The sequence below is a fragment of the Cebus imitator genome, unplaced genomic scaffold (assembly GCF_001604975.1).
Source record: "Cebus imitator isolate Cc_AM_T3 unplaced genomic scaffold, Cebus_imitator-1.0 Scaffold26, whole genome shotgun sequence".
Taxonomy (NCBI): domain Eukaryota; kingdom Metazoa; phylum Chordata; class Mammalia; order Primates; family Cebidae; genus Cebus; species Cebus imitator.
Genome location: NW_016107341.1, coordinates 2,708,296 through 2,729,267, shown reverse-complemented (window position 1 = coordinate 2,729,267; position 20,972 = coordinate 2,708,296). Strand labels below are relative to the sequence as shown.

At 33.1% G+C, this 20,972-nt stretch overlaps 1 protein-coding gene across 1 annotated transcript; it reads right to left on the bottom strand.

Moving 5' to 3' along the window:
* Window positions 1-1,644: 1,644 nt before the first annotated feature.
* LOC108300328 (40S ribosomal protein S15a-like) lies at window positions 1,645-2,081 on the bottom strand. Its single transcript, XM_037736533.1, has one exon. It carries the CDS (start codon window positions 2,076-2,078, stop codon window positions 1,686-1,688), a length of 393 nt encoding a protein of 130 aa, XP_037592461.1. The 5' UTR covers window positions 2,079-2,081; the 3' UTR covers window positions 1,645-1,685.
* Between the last annotated feature and the right edge of the window lie 18,891 nt (window positions 2,082-20,972).

Genomic DNA, 20,972 nt, shown 5'->3' with positions numbered 1-20,972 from the left:
CCATTTGTAGTATATGTTAAAAGACTCGTTTAACCTTTGAGCAATTTTGTAAGTTAAATATTCTTATGTCTTCTAATATGATGATAAAAAAATAGCTAAGGCTAATGGACCCTAAGTTACTTGCTAGTATCAGCTAATAAATGATAAATACAGGACTTCAATTCAGATCTTCAGATACCAAGCACACCGCTTTGTGTACCTTATATAAATATACTTGCATTTTAGTATCAAAGATAAGTAGACCCTAGTTTCAAAATTACCAACGACATAATTGGAACCATTGAAAAAGAATCTGATAAGGTTGTTACCAGTGTGGAATGAAGTATGAAGATGAGTGGATGAATAGGAAAAATGTCAATTTGAGTCAATTATTCCTCAAATTCAAAATATGCTCTTGTTCATATGTACCAGTACATTCTATATTTTATCAGTGTCCAAGACAGTTTTACAAATTTCAATTTTGTAGTTCCTCTGCTCTCTCATGAATAAACAAGATCTACATCAGAACAACCTCCTTGGAAGTTGCTAATACTAGGTAAAGGGCGGCAGTAAGTGGTGAAAGATTTGATATTTAGAAGAGGGTGAATTGCCTTTTACATTTTTGTTTATTTTAGTAACTGTGAAAATTCAAAAATAGTGCTTATGTTATAAAATGTAATGTAATTTAAATTCAAAGAACTTTTAATTGAAGTTTTTGCCCAATAAATCCTTTGAAAATGGAGCTAGAAAATATTTTGTTTAGATGAGGCATTTCTGCCAGATTAAAAAACATCTAAACATCTGTTTAATCAACTGTTACATTTGCTAAATGTAAGTTGATGTAATTAACCTCTGATTATCCATTTGAAGTGTTCTGACTTGAGAATACAAATGTATCTAATTATAAATAAGGGAAAATACATTTCTAACTATTCCTCATTTCTTCTCAAATATGTTGGTCAGCGAATCATTAGAGAAAGACATAATTATTAGACAAAACAATTCACTTTCATTATATAGCTAAGGGAAACGTATATACATCATACGTTAGCTGATGTATGGGAAGTTAACAGAGAAAGAAATAAATGTATTAGCTGATGTAAATGAAATGAAGAAAGTCACCTTGGTAAGTAACCAGGGTCTAAGCAGACTTGACTTTTAGTCTTAGTGCTTCCACAGACCCATTATGCAGTTGTAGGTAAGATTCTATATTAAAAACCTGTTTCTTCAGTTGTGTTGATGTTACATTAAACTCTGTATTTGGGGATGACATAATTCAAATTTTATGAATAATTAATCACAGAAGCATTATACACATGGGAAGATTCTGAGTTTCTGGTATGACATGCCTCATGTTTATAGGCAGCTTCATGTTTATATTAAGGGAGTGAGTTTCCTTCTGTAGCTTTTTGGTAAAAAGAATATACCTTAGCTGTTCATTGAAAATGTGTACCAGCTTTTATTTGTATCTCTCTTTAAATAAAAGAAATTCATGTTTAAAAAATCTTCATTTAATATTATTCAATGTATTATTGCCATATTAATTCAGAGAAAAAAAAGTCAATTTTAACTATTGTGACTATTTAAATGATTTAAACAGGAGGTCTATTTTATTTGTGAATTTTGATTTTATTTTCTTTTTCCTTTTTTTTTAGAAGCACCAGAGTCCATGAGGCATTTTATTTGTAAATATATGCATTATATCCCTAGAAAAAGAATCCCAGTATTTTCCCTCCTGTGTGTTTTCGTCTTGCTTCTTCATGGTCCATGATGCCAGCTGAGGTTGTCAATACAATGAAACCAAACTGGCGGGACGGAAGCAGATTATTCTGCCATTTTTCTAGATCTTTGAGTTGCACATCAAATCTGGGGCTGATCACACCACACTTGTTTAGCCTGCCTGTGAGGTTCACAACTATTTTCCCAGCTCTGTGATCATCAGTGATTTCAAATTCGCCAATGTAACCATGATTCATCATCACAGTGAGAAAGCGGACGATGACTTTGGAGCACGGCATAATAAGTACCTGCCGTCTGCCTCTCTTTTCGGCATTGTTGATGCTCTTGAGAGCATCAGCCAAGACGTTCATGCTCACCATTGTGGCGGCACGGAAAGATGGCGGAAAGAGCGATTTTATTTTCCAATGTACTTTAGTGGAATTATTTGTTTTTCAACTTACATACTTTGCACAACCAAAGCTTAGATTTCTAACTTTTTGCCTTCCCTTTCTTTGAAGAAAGATCCTCTAGGCTGTCAGGTTTGTTGCTAAAATCCTCCTACCACTCTGCCCTGTCATCACCAGAAATCATCTTTGCTTATGGATGTATCATAGTTGATCATATATTGATGGTATATGTGATATTTTGATACATGTATACAATGTTAAAGGATTAAATCAGGGTATTTGGTATATCTATCACCTCTGATTCTTCTCATACTTTGAAATATATAATTAATTATTGTTAACTATAGCTTCCCTACTTTACTGTTAAATACTATAACTAATTCCTTCCATTTAATCATATTTTCATACTCATTAACCAACTCCTCTTCATTCTCCTCTCCCACTACCCTTCTTAGCCTCTAAAAATTATTTTTTAACTCGCTATCTCCCAGCTCTTACTAAACTTAATATGTGTCTGTAGCACTAATATCATACCCTCCCAGCACCTGCCTTTTTATTTTATATATGTATGATTTTGTTTTTACTTGTAACTATCCTCTAAGGACCCATTACTTTTCCAACATGTGACTTATTGTCTAGTTGCAAAGAGTTGATGTGGTATCAGGATAAAAGGGCCACAGTTGCAGTTAAAAAGACATACTCATATTTCTCAATACTTTTTCCAGGTTTGAAAAAGAGAGAATGTAGCTACTGAAATATTAAGAGTTAGAAGGGTTCACATTACATCTGTTGATACAAAAGAAATTCTCCACAGAATGCTGATCATTGTGTTTCATTTGTGTTTCATTTTCTATAATACTGCAAAAGTAGTAATGATGAGTTGCAACTGTTTACAATTCTACCTGAAGAACTCAAGGTATTTTCCAAACAATAACTGGTACTCTTTGTAGCAGGTGGACAGTAAGTATTAACATTAGTAGAAATGAAAGAAACTAGATATTTAAATCAATAGTGTGAAGAAAATCAACAACAGAGGGTCTGAATCACAAATTTTCTGAAGAGTTCCTTGACAGCCTGAAAAGGGATTTTTGCATTTTGTAATTTCCTCAGATAACTTTAATAATCTTAAGGAATAAATTTTATTCCAAATTAATTTTGATTTGATTAATAAAATATTTAATCCTGGCAGAGCATGGAAGCTCATGCCTGTAGTCACAGAACTCTGGGAGGCCGAGGTGGGCGTATCACTTGAGCTCAGGAGCTTGAGAACAGCCTCGGCAACATGGCAAAACCCTGTCTTCACAAAAACTACAAAAATTAGCCAGATATGGTGGCACTGCCTGTAGTCCCAACTACTAAGGAAGCTGAGGTGGCTAGATCGCTTGAGTCTAGGAGATTAAGGCTGCAGTGAGCTGAGATAGCATGTTACTGTGTTGCAACCCAGGAGACACAGTGAGATGTCTAAAAAAAAAAAAAAAATCTAATCCTTATTACATTATTACATATAACTTTTCAGAGGCATTAAATAGGACTTGATCAACTCAGTTCAATAATGCTATTACTTCAACTTCTTGGTATAGACTTTTTTAAACCATTGTAAAGAAATTATTGTAATCCCAGATTTATCGTTCTGATAAATTTTCTAATCCTGCAAATATAAAGGCAAATCAATGAGATAAGTTTGTCTCTGTTTTCTTAACATATTCAGGAACTATTTATACATATAGTACTCATCTTTGTATCAGGACTTATGTTTTTGGGCATTTTTCCAAAAATATAATGAAGCATGGGGAGCTATAATTTGCAAATTAATTCTCAGAAAAAAATGGTGAGAAAGAAGAAGAAGAATATTAATAATCATTTTGGATTATTTTCATGCAACTTAAACATTATTATACAACTATTTTTCCACCATTTAGGCAAGAAGAAAATAATATAAACTCGTTTACTCCTCAAATCTTACCACTTGGTAAAATCAAGTTAAATGATTACTCACAATTTAAAGATATAATAGCCTTAGCACAGTTCCCAGTCCACTGGTTGGCCATAACACGGAAACCAGCAATTTGAATTATAATATACTTTCCTGTTTGATCAGTGTTTTACAATTTAACAAAAACTTTATTATGTGCTATGTAGTTTAAGACATACAAAGCTCTATGGACAGACAGGTATTATATTTCCCTATTCCAGAACAAGGAAGCTGAGGCTCCAAAAGGAAGTGGAAGGAACCAGGGCTTTAGCTTCCTGGATTCAGGTGTTGTTTTGTGACTCTCTGCAACTGGCACCTAAGTACTCCAAAGTGCAAAACTGAGTCACATAGCTTCACTAAAATGCCTGCAGTCATACACACAGATTGCCTTACATTCAAACCAAGAGAATTCCCAAGACATGCGGTTGAACAGCAGGCTTATTTATTCTAATGCTTTTAAAATATTTTTCTTTCTTTAAAATTATTTATTAGCCTAACTAGGACCTTAAAATTCATAGGGTATAAGAAATTTTGCTTATTAGAAAAGGGTGATATGCTTCAAATAAACTTCATTCTAAATGCTGTGTAATAGTCAAGAGCCTCTACACATGGGATGTGAAATGAATTGCCAACTAAATATGTTGATAAATGTTCTTAGAGAGCAGTCTGCATCTGCCTTATGTTTCAGTCATTTACATCCTTAAATTTTGTTCTTACATTCAATGTATTTAAACATTTAAACAGAGTGAAAATTCAAGGATATCCACTGTACGTAATGCTGTGTCCCTCCAGGAAGGACACAATACCACAATAAAAGACAGGTTGTAACTTTTTCAAAATTATAATGCTGCCCCTTGAAAAGAGCACATTTTTGGTGGGTAATTTTCCATCATGAATATGTATTTTTGATGCATAAATACTTGGAAAGCTCTTTTTTTTTTTTTTAACAGCTGTCTTCCCTTTTAAATAAGACAAACTTTGCCTGCATAATTTAGGAGACTTATGCATGAAGAGATAATATTTTGTGCATTATAATCAAGTAAAGGCCATGAACAAACAATGGAGATGTCTGCCATCACCACTTCCTTAAAATTATGTACAGACCTTTTGGGACCTAAACAATTACATTCAGACAAGGGTTAAATATACTTTAGAATACATAATCTACTACTGTTTAGCTAATTCATATACCATTAGGGTAGACTTGATTCATATAGAAGAAAACTAAAGTACATTGAGAAAGTGGATTTGTTTCATGATTATGTACAACAAATTTAAGATTTATTCAATTTTTCTTTGAATCTTCTTTCTCATTTAATTCTATATTGCTCAACTCTTTCAGTTTATATTTACCATCTTGGGCGTAAAGATGTTTCAGTAGTAGGATTTGGAGGTTTCAGGAAGATTCTACTGCCTAGCCATATTGTTAAAATGATGTGATATTCAGTCTTTTGAACATTTCTTTTGATACCGAACTATTTCAAAATATCTTTTGGATATTTTTAAGCACTGGTGATAGCCAATGTATATTAACAATTTCTCTCTCTTCATAAATATCTCCCACAAGACTAGACTTTAAAATTTATAAAGCATTTTACCATGTAGCATTAAGCATTGACATGTTATTTACTGGGTGATTTTTTTTTTTTTTTCATAAAAATATACCTTCTAACTGAAGCATTCTGAGGAATTAAAAAAAGATATATGGCCTGATTTTCAGCAAATATTACATTTTCAGGATATCATTACTGCAATATTTTATAGTATAGCATATAATTTAGAGAGCTGAAATTAATCAAGTAACAAGAAATGACAAAATTTTACATATAACAACTGTGACTTCTGGAGTCTTCCCAAGGAATTTTACGTAAAGAAGCCAACATATCCCTGAAAGAATGTGAGGAACTAATTTTCCATGATCACTGATACTGACTCTAACTCCACAGGATCATTACAGACCCTTGTTTTTGAAATTAGAATAGCTATGGTCTGTGCTTTGGTCTGGCTGGTTTCCTTTAACTCACATTTATTCTTCCTCACAGTCTGGCACTCTTAATTAGTCATGCTCCTTAGATCTTTATTTTGAGTATATCTGTAATAATAAGACCTGTTCTAAAGAAGAGAGTAGGTATCATGTGTGAATGCTTACTCTACTCTAGCAGAAAAGTTCACCATTTTAGCATGTAATCAGACTAAACCCACAGTAAAGGAGGTAAGAGGGGTTCAATTAAATATCATCTATAGATACAGATATAGATATTGATAGATAGATAGCAGTTTTTCAACTTACAAGGTCTCAAAATATTTATGACGAAAATCTTCATCTTTTTCCAGAAGAAATGTGTATCTGAGTCCTTCCATCAAGGCCTTGCTTCCTGATATTTTCAGATGTCTTCTGTGTGCCAGCCCTTCCTCTTACAGTTAGAAAATTCTTCCATCTTAATAAATTTCTTCTCATGACCATAGTTTCTACACATTTTCATTCACTATTTCTCCTTTTGTTAACCACCAACACACTGAATCAGCAGTTGAACTGTTTTTCATTTTTTAACATCTCCTATTTTTCAGCACTCAGAATCTACATTCTGCATGCATTTTTCTAACACAATAATTGTTCAAAGGTTTACCAGGCACCTCTTTATATTCAAAACTTATAACTACTTTAGTATTTTGTAACTATTTAGCTTTGAAAGCTTATGCTCCATTGACCCTTATTCCTTAAAACTCACTTCCAAAACTTATTATTGCATTCTTGTCAGTGTTAGAATTTGCTGAGGTTACATCCTTGGATTTCTGTTTGAAATAACTTTTCTTCTCCCTGTTAATCACATGTTCGACTTCTGAGAATCAACTAAAATTGAACCTATATAAAACCATCCTGCCGTCCCACCCTCCATCTCTCTCACTTATTATCTCTCCCTCCCATCCTTCCTTTTCCCATAAAACGTTACTGTAAAATAAGTGTATTCCTAACATATATTATAATATAATTATGTATTTTTTCCTCTATATATTTTATATGCCACTGTTATTCTTCCAGGGACAAGGTCAGTACCTGACATATAGTGAACACTCAGCATTAATGAATGAAGAATGAATGGATTAATTAATTAATTAATGGTAGGTCCTGGACATGGCTGATGACCTAAAAATGTTAGTCATCCTTTGACATAGTTTTCCATTCAAATACTCATATTCCTAGTTTTCCTAATCTTTAAACTCAGAAAATGTAACTCAAATTCCTTTTAAGCTAAGGAGAGACAGAAAACAAAAATGAAGGCAAATAACAGTTTTTCCTTACTGAACTCTTAATTTTACAACAACCCAGACAAATAAAGTAATGCTATCCATATTTTTTCAGCTTAGTCAAGATTAAAAATGTCACGTGCCTGACTTTACATCACAAGCGAGTTGCAGAACACAAAGTGAAACTCAAATATTTCTCCCCAAAATTGTGTACTAAGTTATAATGAAGTGAAGATGGAAGAGAAGGTTGCTTTGAGGAGTTGACATTTAAGCTGAGCTCTGAAGAATGAAGAGCCTGCCATGGGAAGATATGGGGAAAGAACTTTCTAGGCAGAACATAAAACCAATACAAAGGTCTAAATTAAAACAGCATGCTTAATATGTTTAAGAATGAAGAAGTAAATGAAAGGACTCATAGAGTGAAATGATGCCAAATACGTAGGCAAGAAATACATCATTTAGAACCTTATAATTCATGGTACAAATTTACATTTTACCCCAATTGCCATAGAAATTCATTAAAAGGTTTTAAGCTGAATAATAATATAATCTGTATTTTGTTTTCAAAAGATCATTGTAACTGATGCATAGAAATTAGATTAGAGAGAACAGATATCAAAAATGGGGAAAATTAGGAATAAGTAAGATACTTAAGAATGTCATATTTAGTTGGTTTTGGAAGACAGAGGTATGAGGAAAACTTTTCATAATATAGTCAATACATTTTTTTGAATCAGAAGCATGTATTCCTATCAATTAAATAAAGAAACAGAGATGATTAAAGTAGGAAGCATTGTTTCAAGGCCATGTGACTATACAGAAGGTTTCTTTGGAAACAGGGACCTATGTGAGGAGTAAAAAGACCCAGAGACTGTCACATGAAAGCCCTCTCATATATGGCCCCAAAAGATAAAGAGATTTAATCCTGAAGATTTTAGTCTGCCATTACTAAATTCTATAATTATACACAAATGTGCCTGGATTTTGTGCAATATTAAGCAAATAACCTAAATTTTTCTAGCATGAGTTTCAAGTATAGTAATTTGGAAGATTATATACAACCAGTGATTTTCTAACTGTTCTTGGGAGTTCTAAATGTTCTGCAGGAATAGCATAGGGTCTTCAAAAGGGAAAAGGGTTAACTGTATCAGCAAGGATCCTTATCATACCCCAATCTAATCACCCATTTTTTTTCACTTTTATGTTTTAGACATGGATATCTCATTTGAATGAGGATAAAGAACATTGAAAACCAATTGCTAAATAATCTCTGAGGTTACTTTCAGATTTAATGTTATGTAGATCTATCATTGACTTTCTTTTCTGCTTGCTTATATTTATTCATATGTTCTCATGTATGCTATTACCACATAAAGAAAATTTTCCATTTTGTATTTCTAATATAGCCTTACCTCCTAAATGTGGATGATTATTTCTAACTGCATATGGTTTTCTGGAACTCTCAAAAAGAGGCCAAACTCAACATACTACAAATAAAATATCTGATATATCTTCATTTAATTTTTATTGCCTAAGCCAGAGAACCAGAAAAGTCATTCTATATTTTCCATTTGCCTCATTTTAATGTATGTCCTTGGGCCCTATATTCTACCTCCTAAATATCTACCAAATTTACTTTGCTCATTTTGACTACTTTGCCTTCATTACAAGCATCAACATTTCTTTGGAGGGTATTAAATAGCTTCGTAAAGGGCTTCCTGCCTCTAATTTCCTCTTCTTCCCCAATACATTTATCCAAACTTTATCTCAAAACCATCTTCTGCTACATGAAGCTGATCATTTTTACTTCCATATAATGGCTTCACAAATTATCCAGGACACACTTCCAAGCTTGACATAGCTGCCGACACCTCAGGTATTCATCACTCACTTTGTGCCAATCATGTTTTTGTTGTTTTAATGCAAAACCAGTATTTGCAACAAGTTAGTCTGTGACATAATCAAAATGCAACTTGGTTTTTGTCTCCAACTACTTTTCAATAACATTTTTACATGAAGATTATATTTCCCTATCCATGGAAGTAAATTTTAGCAGGCATATGAATTCTCTGCTCCTTCTTAAGTAAGATAGCTTTATGATCACTAAAAACTGAAAACACAGCCTCAATTTAGTATTAGAATATAAGTCTCCATCCAAGATGAACCTCACTTAACCATCAGATCTTCTCCCATATGCCTGCACAGGCCAACCTTGGGCTGGAAGACTAGATGGTACCCTGGAACTGGAAGAAGCTAGAAGCTGATTGTTTCTACTGTGGTGACTTTATGAGTGATTCTGAAGTGCCCAGCTGGGATCTTCTCACCTATAGTTTCTCTTTCCCTCACTTTAATAGGAATAGATGCTCACAGGTTGGCAACTACTCTTTTCAAAGAAAATTATTCATAAACTCTCCTCTTCACTCTTCTCTCTCAGCCCATAAATAGTTTCAGATGGGATTGTTGGTGTTCAGAAATTGCCTTCAAACATCTGCATGTGATAATTCAGTACATCAATTTTAAATTTAACATTTTGGGGATTTTGGTATTTAGTTGAAATTTCAATATCAGTATACATAATCTGATTTACTCCTCAGCACAACTCCACAAGAGAAAAAAATCTAATCATCTTAATGCACTTGTGGAAACTGAGGATAAGATGAATTAAATATGTTTTCCTAAGTGTTGGACCTCATAAATGACTAAAGTTTAAATCAATTCCAGGCACTGGACTCTTGAGTCTATGACCCTAAACACTGAACTACACAACTTCCTATGCAATTTCTTTTATGATCTTGCCTCTATCTACTTTTAAAGCTACTTTCTCCCATTTCCATGCATCCCAGCATCGTTGACCTTCTAAGAACACTTTCCATTTACCAATCTTTCCTCTCTTCTTACCTTCACATAGGCTATTTTCTCTACCAGAAATAGCTGCCTCTTTTTTCCTTTGATAGAGAACATCTAATGAATTCTTATTTAAGACAACTATTTTCTTAACCTCACCAAAAGTCTTAAAGTACTTCCTTTGACAAGACTGTGTATAACATTATTATGGTATTTTTATATTCTCTAATAATCTGTTTACATTTCTGTCTTGCCTGCTAAAACTCTGGGCCCAAGGCAGAAACTGTTTTTATTTATCAATACCTACCAAAAATGTCTGTTGAATTAGAAAGTGATGGGCTGTATTTAGGCTCTCACTAGAGAGATTAAATACTTGCTAAAAATTCTAGAGAGTAAATTCTTGGAAATTATCTATTCCAACAAATTCATTGAAGAGTCTGGAAAATTTAAAACCAGGGAGGAAAAGTTACTTGTTGGTAGCATCCAAAATTGTATTTTGAAGTGGAATACTCCCTTCCTCCACATCTTGGAATATTTTGAATTTCTTATTTGTGCAAAGCTTTCATTGTGCAAAATCATGTGGCACAATGCCAGTATGCAGAGTTCTTATCCCCATCCTCCTAAGACCTAGCAGATGTGACTAGGCTGTGCCAGGACCACCTGGGACTCATTCCTAAGTGGTAAGACTGTCTTATTTATGTAAAGGTTATAACTAAATCCATAGCAGGTGCCTAGTTTACTGCATTCAAGGTCATTACAAAAGCACTTGGTGAGGTTCTTAGATGCCATAAAGTTTTGATCTTTTTTAAATGCTTACGTCATACTAACAGTGTTAACTTGGACTGCTTCTTCTCCTTGTTGTTATCAATTAGGTTTTTGTTATCTATGACTTTTAACATGAGTCCTCTCTAGAGCTAATGTAAAAATTCTGAGTAAATGAACTCATGTTAATATCAGTCAAGAAGAATGAATTAAATATAGGTGTGAGGCAAAGAGATTTCTTAACTTCATGTTCAGTATAAATTGGTGCTAGATTAAACAATATGATTCCCAGGTTTTTCTAATAATGATTCATAAGTATTGGGTTTATGTCAAGAATAGTTTTTGTTTTTGTTTTTAGAAAAAAATGACTCTCTTTAGTAAAATACTTTTATTTCATAACAGCTAGGTCAATCTTAGTGTTAAATTTTAGTTTTCAAGTTTTGCTTGTGGTTATATAGATATATAGTAAAAGCATAGGTGATTTTCTGTTATTTTATTTCAGAAAAGGTAGATAAAATGGTGAAAATTTAAAGAAAATTTTTGATCTGCTGAAGATAGAAAATTGATTATTTCATTTACAAAACCAGAATAGGCTGAACTGAAAAGCATGCCAGATGTATGTTAAAAGTACTGTCCATGTTTTATGTATTTCTATTTTTGAATAATAAACTGTCTATTCTTTTCTAGGAAAGAGAATGTGTGCTTATACATATGAATAGCTAAATGATGTAATATTACTTCCTGTCTTTGGGAGACCTTCACTCTTGTTAGTGCTGCTATCCCATTCAACTGTAACCCTGTATAAGCTTTAAAGAATGTTTTTAGTCATGGACCTTCACCTTCCAGTGATTTCATCCAGATATAGTTTCCATAAGCTTTACTGGTTTAAACAGAAGAAAAGAGCAGACCATCTGAACAAAATAAAATGTCACCATTAAATTGGTTTTTGTAGCTTAAGGTATAATGTAATGATATTTTTCCAGCAGCTGCTTTCACTTGGACTTAAAGTTTAGAGAAAGCTTTGCATTTGATACAAAATAATAAAGTGCAGGTTGAGTTACTTCCTTTTTTTGTGTTCCAAGACATAAGGAAAATTTTTGTGCTTTTTGCAGGCTACTGATGATCATTAATAATTTTTTTGTTAACCTAAATCATTGTCCACATGTGCTTAATGAAGTATATGTAAAAAATGCTTTTGAAGAAAGTAAAATGATTATTCTAATGAATATGAGTTACATGAATCAATTTCTATTATTTCTTACATACAACTTGCTTCCCTTTACAAAATGGTTTAATTACTAATGAAAAATGAGGTGTCTTGGTGATGAATCTATTGTAATTGCTAAGAGTTAAGGAGTTCTTACACATAATAAGAGTAATGAATTTTATTTCCAAGCCATGCTGATATTTTGTTCTATCATGAAGAATATAAATGTTAGAAAAATGTAAACATTAAATATAACCCCAAATAATGGTTATATGCTATTAGATTTTTTAATTGTTAATGAAATAAAAAGAATAAAATGAAACAAAAACATTAAATATTCTAAGCAAAAATTAATTTGAAATACTTTTATCAGTTCTGGCATTAGTACAGGGAATATGTATTTGCCAATTACTAAATTTATTAGTAGATAACCAAAAAAGAATGAGAGGAGAGAAAAACTTCTTAGGAGATTCCTTAAGTGCTTTGGATTCTACTAAGCTTATAATTTTAAAGAATTCATAAATCTTCTTTTGTTTCCATTATCATAAGTTTCAAGGTCAGAATTAAATAAGGAGAAGTGTTTTCCTTCTAAACAATATTCATAACAAACCTCATTTGTATTTTCTATTAATTTGGCCAGATTTATCTTCCTAATCAAAATATATTTTATTCTAGAGTTTAACAAAGCTGTGTGATGAAGTATTTCTGGAGACATATATGATTCTGTGAACAGAAAAAGTAACCGTTGTAAAACATTGCTAAAACAAATAAACTAATAAAACAAATTCTAGAAGGGGAGAAGATGGGAGAGTACACACTGTGCCTTTGTGGATGAGACTTAACTTTGCTGTATCCTAGTGGTTTAATTTAAAGCATTATGAATAAGACTATGACTGTCAGTTGTTGCTAAAAATGTAAGGCACATATAGAGATAATGGCTAATAGTTACTTATGGTACATAGCAAGGTTTATACACACAAATCCCAGAACTCTTCTCCAATTATCTTTTATTTTTTAACATTTCTCATTTAGTATTAGTTTTTAGCATAAGCTCTAGAAAGAGCACTAAAAGAATAAAAGCAGGCCCAGCTCAACCTCATCCCCACTCACCCATTAGGCTGCCTAAGATTTTAATTCTTTCTCCTTATAGACTGTACTTGACATCTTTTTTTAAATAATTGGATTTCACATGTAAAATTATTTGGGTCAGAGAGAAAAATAGATTATGATTCTCTTCTGGCTTGCAACCAGTAAAGATGGGAACATTGAGAGTAGACAGGATAAAAAGAGAGATGGGCCTTTTTAATAGGCTTTCCAAAAAGCAGAGAAACTGAAATGGGGAAGTAGGATACTTTAATTAGGTATTCCATCAAAAAAATTGAGGTTCATAACCAGCAATACACAAAATAGACAGCTTTTTGAAACCTATTTAACACAGACTAAGTCATTTCCCCCTATCTATCTTTTGTAAACTTTCTTTTCTGTCCTGGGTCATAAGTATTAGTGATTATGAGTGGCCTTGCAGGGGAACTGATATTAAACTATGTTGTTGGTTCTCACGCCCCCAACAGTTTTTCTTTTTAGCAATCAGAGTAACTGCTTGACTAAATATCATTTTAAAAGACTGACAATCTTTCTGATTCATCATATTTATATTTCACTTATTAAACAGACATATAAAGCTTCAAAAGGGCATAAGGACATCCCTAAAGGAGATATTTAAGTGTCTTTCTTCAGTGTAAGATTTTTAATAAAATGTTAGAAGTGTTGCTTAGTGTAATACATCTTGTCGTTCTGAAGCACACATAAACACATCTATGTGGGAAGAATCAAAAGACCTTGAAATGTACAGTGATGTTAAAAAGGCAAACCTTAGATTTGTGAGACAATAATACCAGGGTTTTAAGGGATAAAAATAGAAATTGTGTTAGCAACCTATCCCAATGGCTTTATATCCTCATGAGAGAAAAAGAGAATGAAAGTGTTACGAAATCTAGACCTGGAATTGCTAGAGTGCAACAAAATCCCCAATTCCCCCAACCAAAAAGAAACAGTCTAAACCATTCCTATTTCTATGCATTTTTTTCCTGGTTTCTAGGGAAACATACTTTTATACATAAGGCTGGCTGGGGAAATCTTTTTTTAGATCTCTTATTCCAATACAAATTTGCTGCTTCTAATTGTAAAAAGCACATTACGATTAGTGGATCTTCAAATCATCTGACTTTCAGGGTTTTTTTCCATTAGTATCTTAGGTTAGTGCCCATGATTATTATTAATTGCATTGACCTGACACTGATCACTAACCAAATTTAATACAGTTTTAAGAGGCTAACTCAATGAATAAATAGTACATATCTCGGAGGATTTCTTAACCTAAAATGAATGTCCATTCTATAATAAAATATTTTTACATGTGGCTATAATAGAAAAGAAGGCATGTGTGAGTGTTTCTATATGATTACATGTTCATATAAGTAACAGTCATAAAATGGTAATATTGTTTATGAAATGAGGAAAAGTTAGGTTACAGTCAAGAGCTACAATGACAAACATGAGTTATATTTTCCCACTCCCCTACTTGAACACATGCTTCAGGAATATCCAGCAATTTTGAGGAAGACTTTGGTCTTTCATGGGATGTGGGTTTGGGACAAGGAGGAGTTGAGGTAAAGACGTAGATCTTAAATTGCAAGGAGAGCTTAGCTAACATCTTCATTATGAGACAAATAGGCTAAAATGCATTTCTGCTTTGTATTGTATTACGTGTATTGTGCATGTATCATGAAGCTCTTCCCAGTGCTTGTTCCATTTTTCAATCTATTTTGCGTGTCTTTTTTTCCTGTTTTTCAGCTAAAACATGCCACCACATTTATATCAGATACAATGTTCAATGTTTGTCCAATTTCAAAATACCTTTAAATATTTTAGAGCTAAATAAAGTCTTCTGTTAAAAATAAACTTATATGCCACACAGAATAATATAAGAGGAACTCAATCAGAAATCAATATCCAGCTCTTAAACTCATGACATAATTCACCATATTATTTCAGAAGAACATAATCCCACTAAACCAAAGCTATTGATAGAATCATCAGTAGCTTATGATAGGGAAAAATAAACCTCAAACTAAAGGAAATATTGACGTTTAAGAATTAGAATTACCTCCCCAAAGTGGCAGATATAATTAACAACAGCTTTTAATACTGCTGTTAGTTTAGAGATAGTCATGTGACACCATTAGTGGCAGTAAAAACAGTACTGTATGTTTGGTGTTACAAACTTTGATTTTGGAATTAGGTCTAAGTCTAAATTACAGCTCTGCCACTGAATATAGGATAAGAAACTCTAAAATTTACTTAACCTCTTTAGACTACCATATACAAAATTGCTTCAGAGAAGTGTTTAGGCCTACTGGGAAAAAAGAAATGGGTGTGTGTGTGTGGTGTGTGTGTGTGTGTGGTGTGTGTGTGTGTGTGTGTGTGTGAGTGTGTGTGTGTGTGAAACTTACATAATTTTAAGTATTAGTTTCCTTCCTTGTTATTTCCTCTGAAGGTCTTATAAATTTTTGCTTTTAGTCACTTTTTATTTTCTATAATTATAAATTTAAAATGAATAAAATTATCCACAGGAACAAAAGAACTGGGAAATATTAAAATGTCATGTATAGATAAATCTTATATAAGATTTATTTCTGTATGAAATATATATATGTGTGTGTGTGTGTATATATATATATATATACACACACACACACATATATATATATTTGTGTGTGTGTTGTGAGATGGACTCTCACTCTGTTATCCAGGCTGGAGTGCCGTGATGTGATCTCGGCTCACTGCAACCTCTGCCTCCCTGGTTCAAGTGATTCTCTTGCCTTAGCTTCCTGCGTAGCTGGGATTAAAGCTGTGCACCACCATGCCTGGCTAATTTTTGTATTTTTAGTAGAGACAGCGTTTTACCATATTGGCCAGGCTGGTCTCCAACTCCTGACTTCTAGTTATCCACCCTCCTTGGCCTCCCAAAGTGCTGGGATTACAGGCAAGAGCCACTGTTCCTGGCCTAAATATTTTAATTTCTATGGAATGGTTGGATATAAATATCTAATAAATCAGACTACACAGAAGCTAACAGCAACATTTTAAATAATGACTAGGAGCCAAAAATTAGAAATTATACTAAACATTAGTTCTAAGAGTAAAATTTTAAATTAAGAAAATTAAAAAGGTAAATATTAATAGCACTGTACTGAGTCAGGAATGGGTTATAGTTCTATTTTCCATACCTTTACTAAGCAAAAGGCCAGATCCCTGAGCCACATGTAAATCACAGTCTTGTTGGAGATCTGAAGCAGTTGCAAACCCTCCATGGCTCTGTGTTTTCCATCATGGCAACAATGGCTTTCAGTCTCATCTACTAAGAAGTGGGAGAGTCCTAACTTTCAATTCTCTTATCTCTCAGCCTTGGAAATAAGTTTCTTTCTGATTTATTTGACTATAACATAATATTACAAAATGATATGATTAGAGAAAACGAAGGAGCTAAACCTGAACTTTACTGCAGAAACCAGTCTATTGTATTAAATTTTAAAAAATGAATAAAAAGATGCAAATTGCATTTCAGAAACAGCATTACACAGAAACTTCACCTAGGACAGGGCCTTCTCGTGTAGTGAATACAGACTTTGAAACAAGCAAATTTGAGGCTTGTTCTTCTTAAGACAGGTTGTTTCTCAGATAGTAAAAGGACTGTTTGAGAAATTCTGCTGCATACTCGGATTGTGTAGTTCCCTTCTTTGATAGTATGTGAAGAACTGCTCCTTTTTTATCTCTGTCTCCCAGAGTAACATTTGGAATCATTTTAAAATACTTGTAACTATTCCTCCTTGTAGCAGCTGTTATATTTGACACCGTGTCCTCTAGGTAGGTATGATGAGGAAGATGGCTCTTTTTCCCTATGTGGAGTGTGAGAGCTGGTGGGTTCAGAGCTCAAAGAAGAGAGCTGAGTTACTACTATTTGGCATTTATATAGAGTGCTTCCTCTGCAGAGTGTGTGGTATATCATAAGATGTTAATTAATAGCCAGTATTCTTCAATACATCCCTAGAGATGGGAACTGCTGTTGATGATCCTGACACCCTTGCTTCTACCCTGAGAAAAAAGCAGTCCCATCCACAGTAAAAATGGAGAGAAAATACAAAGGACCAGTATTAATAAATGTTTATATTTAGTTAGAAGAATTGTCTCTCTATTTTAGGTGATCAGAGAACTTTGGAGAAATGTTAGAGGTTTTTAAAAAAGTGAAGAGAAACTATAAAGAGAGAAAAATATTTAAAGGCCTAAGAAAAGAAGGAAATAAAATGAAGAAAAAACAGTGAAACATCTGTGACATCATTCTTCTTACCTAAGGCCTCAGATGGGCTAGAGGCGCCAGAGTTCTTGCTCCCCCTCCTCCTCTCACCCCCAAGAGTTCAGGGTCCCAGGAGTGCAGGGGCTGGGACAGCGCGGAGTGGTACAGCCCCTCTCATAATCCCTGGTGAAAGAGTTTTTTTTTTTTTCTATGTATATTCAACCTGAAATTTCCTAGCAATGATTGTTAGAGAGTCTGTTTTTGCAGTTGATTTTTGTCTGCTTATATGTTTGTTCATTCAGTGTGAGGGTGTCTGTGAATGTGATGAATGCTTATGCTGTTCCTTGTCATTGCTTTTGGAGTAGTGGTGGTTTGTTGGGTTGCTGTTTTAAGGTTAAAAAACTCATATGAAACAGACAGAATTTCCTCAAATTTTTAGCATTCGAGAAAATCTCAAGTGAGAAATGCAGCCATACAGATGTCAGAGCAGACTTTATTGGGGTGGGTTTTACATGCTGACCTAAATCTTTTACAGAAAACCATGATCAAAATGAATTTCAAGGGCAGACTTTTAAAAAGATAATTCACATAACATGCAACCTGGTGGTTTAGTTGGACAGTTGGAGGGCCACTATTTGCTTTACTTTTTTCCAATATAGTGTAAGTAACCAGTGCTGAGCAAATAATTTGTTAATTGCAGATGATGAGTACAGGAATATGGGTTTACGTACAGAAATCCAGATTACCTGTGCACTTGCTCCCGCTCTCATCCCTATACACTTGGATCAAAGCAATACAGCCCTACTCCACACCTCTCCCTGTAGAATAGTCTCAACCTTTGGAGTTCTCCCTAAAATGTCTCAGCATTATTTTTCTGGACTGGTTTTGATATCATGGTAGACTGAATCTTTAGTTTTCACATGAATCTAGATTGAAATACATCTTAGTAAAACACCCAAATAAAGCCAGATTTGCAGGAAAGATACAATATACATGGTGGCAGTTTTCAATTTCCATAAAAGTTTTATATTTCCTTAGAACCTAGAGATAAGGTAAGGAAAGCTGTTTAAAAATTTTTTTCAATGTGTCTTAGTTGTCTAAATGTAGAGCCAACAACCATGTAGAGTCTGCAAAATAGTGCAGTAGAGTATTAAACTTGAAGTTAATTAAATTAGACTAATAGTGCTTAACTCAAACAACATTCAACAATTAGCATGAATGCCTATGACATGGTAGGCATTCAAGTGCCTAAAATAAAAAATAAAAATAATAAATATAAAATTCTATTATTTATAAATACTGAATGTATTATATTGCTATTAACTAGAAAAATAAGATATTAGAATCTTGTATTCCTTAGATATAATAATTAAAATGGATAAATTAATCAAAAAGTGATAAAGTAGAAAAAAATAATGTTAGAAAATAACACACAAATTATTTATTCCAGGTTCTTTAAAGTGAAGCTGGAAATCTAATGCAAGACACAAACTTGCACCATATCAACACTTTGCTCTTCATTGTGCTGACATTGACTACTTCTTGTAACTTAAGAGACATGGCTACCATTATTAATAATTCTTAGTCAAGTTCTTGAGAAAAAATAATAAGATAACATTTTGATCAGTTTTCCAGTATTTAATTAACCTCTTTTATAAGACTTAACACTTGTGCTAAAGGAAAGAGACTTATCTCACTTCTAGTTGTTCCTCTGTAAGTAAAAAGTAGTACGGTAAAGTACCTGCCATGTGTTGGTGAAAAAAAAAAATTCAAAAACACATTCTTCATGTTTACATCACTATTTCAACAATAAAAGTGACTTAAAATATTCTTTACATAAAATGGTTCCTCAGGCAATGTGGTTTAAGTAAATAAAATGCATATATTGGAGAAGACATTCTGAAAAGATAGAAATTTACTCTCGCTTACTTGCTCAGATTCTCACCTAAATTTGCTTGTTTTTTCATCACCTTGTGTGAAAAGAATATCTATGTATAGTGATATAACTACAGTATATTTCCATATGTTTAGGGGTGTGAGAGTATGGAATCTACAAAATAAAGAATGAACCGTGAATTAATATCCCCTTAGCATATGTGTACCTCTGAGAGCATCTTCTTGGTCATGAATGACTGCATGGTAAAAATGCTTTGTGAGTGAAATAAACATATAGCCCACAATTTCTGTGAAAGTTATTGATTTATTGATTTTCAAAACACATGGTCCATGTTGGCATTTGATTTGCCTTTGTGGAGCTCATTCTGCCTGGACTTTCTTTTGCCAAGTCACCCTCATTATCACCTTCCTCCTAGGTTAGGTAACTGTAAAATTCCAAATGAACAGCTAAGCAGCCTGTTGTTGAGGTAACATCTTTTTAGAGTTGAAGTCATCATGTTACAGTGGTTTGTTATTCCAGTGAGATTTCACATTTGTTAAAATATGCTTTGAAATTTAGTGGTAAGAGAGACCCTCCCCTGCCCTCAGTTGCTCACACCTTCCAGTGTCAGTTCCCTGAGGGACTTGGAGCAAAACTGAGCACTCTGGCAAAGCTAAAAATAATCAGTCCATTAGTATCAAGTTGCTTTCCTGAATATAGCAAGGTGTTCGTTCTCCCTCCCCATCCCCAGTCATCCTCCCACACTCTACCTGACCTCACCCTGAGATGTATTATGTTCAGAATACAATGGGAACTTTCCTGACTTACTGTTTTCACCCCAAGGATTAGTCATAAAACATAATAGCATATAAAATTACACACAAAACTTTTTGCAATTTTGTAATGTCATTTTACTAAATTCATGTTTAGTGAATGTAGATCTTGGTGAAAACAAAACCATGATATAAAAATAATACAATAAATTGGAATATATTAACATGAAATTTTGTTTCTTTCCAATCATGTATAATTATTATTTTATATGGTCTTTGTGAAACACCCAAAAAAGAAAATATAGGTTTTGTAGACTGTAAAGGATTATTTTAAAAGGTATTATTTCAATATAATTATTTATATGTAAGGGACAAGAATATTAAAATACAAATCTAAAGTGTTATGTTTAAAGAAATTTCATTTATTCTTTTTCTCTGTTATAATTTGACATTAGTTAGAAAATGTTATGCAGTCTCTATTAAAATTATTAGTTACTTCCACATGCCTGGAATTAATAGTAATTAATATTTTTAGCAACTGCTTGCGATTATCAACCTTATATAAAATCATACTTATAAAAGCATCATCTAGTCCATCTCTTGTCAAATATATACTAACGTGCTCCTCAAAATAATTTCCCAATTTCTTATCTTTCTTTGGACATCTGGAAAGTACGTTAGTATCTACAAAAAAATTGGGTCAAATGATCTTTTTCAAAATATAATTTTTCAGCTATGCACAGAACAATAAAAACATTCTACTAAGATTCTTTTTCATGGTAAAAAATGCATTGAGTAGGGTCTGCTTTGGGGGATTGTAAGCGGAGAAACCTG